Here is a 4,871-nt window from a genome sequence, read left to right on the forward strand (position 1 = left end):
TACAAGGTATTCGACTCTTGCATTCGACTTCATGGTGGACAAAGCTGAAAAGACTTTGTGTGCCTGCTTACATTTTGGTAAGCCATGCGTGATTTCGATCGGAAGAAAACAAATATGAACACGTAGGATGTGGGTGGTACGAAGATTTCGGTGGACGCAAAAAAAGTTGCCCAATCGGCCTTCTAGTTTCCCGTTCGTTGATGAACACGCATCATCGTTTTCAAATTGCTTTTGTGGGCCTGCAAATCAAAATTCACATTCTAAAGTTTGACCGGGCTTAAGGCGTCATGCGGCTTCCCTACAAGCAACTTTCGTGGCCCCGCTCTCGGTTCTTTGCCCTTGTGTCCGTGCGGGCTTATGCGGTGCCTGGTGCTGCAGTGCCCACCATCAGTGCCAGTGCTATTAGTGCGCGGCATGCGGTGCTCTTCTCTTGGCGATCTGGATGCCAATGAGGGGGACAGAGTGGAGGTGCTGGGAGAGGAAAAAGAGGAGGAGGTGGAAGGTGAGGGTGAAGAAGGGAATAACGGAGACGGAAATGACGATCGTTCCTGTCGGGTCGAGGGCATCGGTTTTTGAGCGCTGTTTGCTGGTCTCAAGTTACAGCTGTTGGTGCTGTGGCCACTGTTGCTACGCAGGCGCTGCATTCTCGCCTGGTGCGGTGAATGGGAGGCCGACACCGCGGCTTGGCAGGGCCTGCCCCATCCCAGCCCTCTGTTAGCCGACGAGGATGAGACAGCAGGGATGGAGGGTCGGGCTGCTGCTTGCTTCCGCGTATCTTCTGCGACAATGTTGCGGATCAAGAGGTGCAGGGGGACGAGTTCCCGGTCCTCTACCAGGTCGAACTCCAGGACGCAGAAGATGAAGTGCTTAAAGCAAGAATTGAGGTGACTCATAGCCCCCGCTTGTTCCACGTCCTGCGCGTGCATAAGGTAGATGTGTCCATAAACCCGAAACAAACGCGTGAAGATCTTGGCCACCGTCACCTTAAAAGTCCGAGGGAAGGCGATGTTTGTCGATGGCGGGAAAACCGCCGGATCATGCAGCTGCTTTTCCACCCATGACAACAGCAAATTCACGTAGTCCTTGGCAGATACCTTGGTGGGTTTCTTGTGGAGATCGCTGTCCGCCCATAGATATTCGAACTCCGGGCCCGCGTTCATGACCGAGCAGCTCTCTTTGGAAGGTGAGCACTTCGCGTGGATGACCCCGTACAACAGAGCGAGTTCATTGTACGCATCCACTGTATGCACAGCCAGCCATTCGTTCGGATCTTCGGTCGGAGGACAGGCTACAGCCGCACGCGTAATGCCTGTGGCGAGAGTGGCTTGGGAATAGCGGTGGAGGGATACCCGTTTGTTGCCCGTGTGTTCTTTTATCGGCTTAAAGGTGCCTTTCGCACCTGCCCCAGCACTGTAGGAGCTAAGTTGCGGTAAAAGACCTAAAAAGGATGGGAAAATAGACTGTAGCAAGCCACGAGATGACGTTGATGAGATGCTGCTGCTACTGCTCGTCCTGGTGCTCGTGCTGTGGTCGATACCGCAATCGCTTGCACTGCCGCTGCTTCTGTCGCTCAAATCCATTGACGTGCTGAAAGAATCGCTGGGAGAAGCCTTGGCTCCAGTCCTCACAGTTGGCCACATTTCCTACTGTTAGTCTGTTCTTGTAAAGGAAAAGTAGAGGCAGGGGAAGAGTCTCTAAGGATGGGAAGGAGCAGACACCATGGGCCACTAACGGTCGATATGAAACGGACGACTCCGACGCCAGAAGTGGCTGGCAGCCATGATTATAGGCTTATTTCGATCAACATGATGGCGTCTAATGAAATTTGCGCCGATTTGTGAGGAGGGTCTGGGTTTGAACGGAGATGAACGGTATCTTGACCGAGACAAGAGGAGGGTAAAACCGCTCCGCTTTCGCTTGTCTCCCGCTTTACAAGCCCTAGCTTTCCTTGTGCCACCACAAGGACATCCATAAAGAAGCGCTAAAACCAGCCCATGCGAGGGTTCAGCACCGTCTTCCAGTGATCCGATTTTCTACATCACAGTTACGTACTTTTGCATCGATGGAAGTATGCTGGCTTTATTATTGACAGCTATGTACCTGGACAGGGGAGGTGCAATGTTGCGGTGACGACGAAGCGGCGCGAGAGGAGATGCGTCTTTGTTGAGTTCCAATTTTTCTTCATTCATCCATATACTTCTCTACCACAGAGCTCTTATGAAGAATAATGGACCATTGCAGGAAGCTACTGCCGTGCTACTCGAATTTTTGGAGGTAGCAGTACACCAAGTCCTGTAAGTCTTGGCCCGAACGCTCTCAAACCTCTTCCCCTTACATCAAGCACTTCTTGTCCGCATTTTGCCTTCATCAAATTAAAATCACAATTCTTTTCTTCATTCCCGAGCCATCATTTATCAAACATCCCTGAACTGGTTTGTTTCTTTCCCTTTACCTCTCACCCACTCGTACCTCTTCTTGGCACAGGTACAACCGTGGGGTGTATCCCCCCGCAATCTTCGAACGCCGGAGGAAGTACGACGTACCTGTCTTTATGAGCCGACATCCCGACCTCAACCTTTACATACACGAGGTCCTCCATGCAGCGGGGGCCATGTTTATGGAAGGGTCCGTGGACAAGGTCATAGTGACTCTGTACGGTAGCAGGTAGGTCGCACGGCGACGAATGAAACGAACAGAATCCTTAAACGACAGGTTGGAAGGCATTGTATTGTGACGCACAACCGAGAGGGCATGCCTTCCTGACACTGGCTTCCAAGACATAGAGTTGTGCGAGCATCCCTGTTGATGCCAGGCCTCCTACCTCCCTCAACTCCCTCCCTCCGCCCCCATGCGGATGCCTCCATCGTCAAAGCCACTATTTTATCGTCCTTGCACGAGCCACCATTTGTCTTCCATGCCACAACTTTGGACTCACCTCGTACCCCTCCCCACGGGGCATGACGCCACAGGAGCGATCAGGAGGGACACGCGCCCTTGGAATCATTCGCTTTCGAGCTCGCCTCCTCTCCCACGCTTATCCGTGCCTTGGCTGTCGGGGGCTTGGACGACCCCTTTCCCGCCTTTCGGAAGCTGCTCGCCCGCCTTAGCGTTGCCGAGGTACGGGACGGGGTCTGCTCCCCCCCTCTCGTGATGACAACACATGCGTTCCCGAGTCGGCAGTGCCTAAACTGACTCATTTACACTCAAGCCCCCTTCGTCAAAGACTCGTGCCATACTCTTGGCTATGTTCCATCTGGAAAATGTCCTCGTTCATCCGTTTCCTCCTCCCATCTCTCCTGTCCTTCCTCCTTCCCTCCCTCATCCCCTCCCTCCCTTCCTCCCTCAGGAGGTTGCCGAGCTCCAGCCCCTCCCCTCTGATGTAACGTTCGCCCTCCTGCTTTCCACCCGGCCGCAGGTGCGACCTGACAAGGAAGGAAGGGAGGGCTGGAGGGAGGGAGGGGCAGATGTCGAGGTGCCAGAAGGGTGGGCGGCGGCGATCAGTTCAGGGGAATTCGCACCGGGAGGGCCGGAGGATTGCCTCGCCGCATGCTTGGAGGGAGGAAGGGGAACAGGGAGGGAGGGAGATATGGAGGGGGCAATAACATATCTGAATCTTGCGAGCTGGGGGGACCTCGGCGTGGGAGGGGGGGAAAGAGGGGCAGAAAGCAAAGTGTCGCCACACATGCGGGTGGTGGTCCGAAGCCGCGTAGGGAGAGCAACACCGCCCGTGCCGTCCCGCTTGAAGACGATTTAGAGTGGGGATGCGGCTGCGGGCATGTAAACAAACAATAACGAATGTCAAGTAGAAGAAACAGGGAAGTGCTGGAACCGGTCGGAGGGGCAATAGGGGAAGCGTGACGGAAGCTGCCGTTAACCCCTGGTTGCAAGACTCGTCCCTCTCTTCTTCCTCATCCACTAGCCACATGGTCCCGACCTTGAATCCTCCTCTTCCCCTCCTTGCTTTCCTCCCTGCGAACACGCGCCTGCCGGCACTTTGCCTGCGCGGCCGGAAGCCTCGGAGTCCCTGCGTGAGCTCGCAAACAGGCTGGTCCAGAGCGACAATGACCCATTCCTGTCTACCATGGGGCGACATCTCGCTCTCGGTTTTGCTTCTTTATTTGATCCTCAGCCCGGATCATACCCCCTTCTGCTCTACCAGTGCCCCGAACCTCATTCTGTCTCTACTCCAGTGCCACTCGATTGTCGCACGTCATTCGCGTCCATACCGTATCATTTCATCCATTTCCTTCCTTCAGCTTCAATTGCATCATGTCCCTCCCACACCTCCTGGCCCATTCTCCTTGCCCTTCCGCCCATCCTCCCTCCTCTTCCTCGGAGCAATCGTCCTCAATCGTGACCTCCCTTCCTCCTTCCCTCCCTCCCTCCCTCCTTCCCTCCTAGGCCTCGTCCATGTCCGCGAAGAAATAGGTGCCCGCTTGCTTCTGCTCCCGGTCCTTGACACTCTCCAGCTTGTTGATCCGTGGACGGTAATTAGAGGGGTCCCGGCGGAAGGTGATTTCCAACTGCTTCAGGAACTTGTTCATCCCCGTCAAGAGGCTCTGCGGGGAGTTAGCGGTCGCCTCCACGCCGGGATCGCCCTCGTAGACGATGACCCGGTCCGCCAGGTAGGTGGCCATGATGAAGTCGTGCTCGACCACGAAGGCAGTCTTCTTGCTGTGCATAATGAAGCGTTTGATCACCTTGCTGCAAGCAATGCGTTGTTCCGAATCCAGGTACGCGGACGGCTCGTCGATCAAATAGACATCTGCGGGCTTGCCCAGACACAGGACGATGGCCACGCGTTGGAGCTCACCGCCTGACAGATTCTGGTGGCAGGGGAGGGAGGAAGGGAGGGAAAGAGGGAGGGAGGG

General features: G+C 55.2%; 2 protein-coding genes across 2 annotated transcripts; one reads left to right on the top strand and one right to left on the bottom strand.

Annotated features, from left to right (window-relative positions):
* Window positions 1-260: 260 nt before the first annotated feature.
* On the bottom strand, window positions 261-1,659 carry NGA_0391000 (Mps1 binder-like protein; the record flags this gene model as incomplete). The annotated part of the gene is made up of 1 exon (XM_005855028.1): window positions 261-1,659. The coding sequence occupies exon 1, from the start codon at window positions 1,638-1,640 to the stop codon at window positions 261-263; it is 1,380 nt and encodes a 459-aa protein (XP_005855090.1). The 5' UTR covers window positions 1,641-1,659.
* Window positions 1,660-2,484: 825 nt separating this feature from the next.
* NGA_0390500 (mad2 mitotic arrest deficient-like 2) lies at window positions 2,485-3,415 on the top strand (the record flags this gene model as incomplete). The annotated part of the gene is made up of 3 exons (XM_005855023.1): window positions 2,485-2,664; window positions 2,970-3,117; window positions 3,347-3,415. Coding segments are annotated over exons 1-3 (330 nt in total), but the record flags the coding sequence as incomplete, so codon positions are not given.
* Window positions 3,416-4,871: the final 1,456 nt, after the last annotated feature.

Source organism: Nannochloropsis gaditana, assembly GCF_000240725.1.
Source record: "Nannochloropsis gaditana CCMP526 unplaced genomic scaffold scaffold314, whole genome shotgun sequence".
Lineage (NCBI taxonomy): Eukaryota > Eustigmatophyceae > Eustigmatales > Monodopsidaceae > Microchloropsis > Microchloropsis gaditana.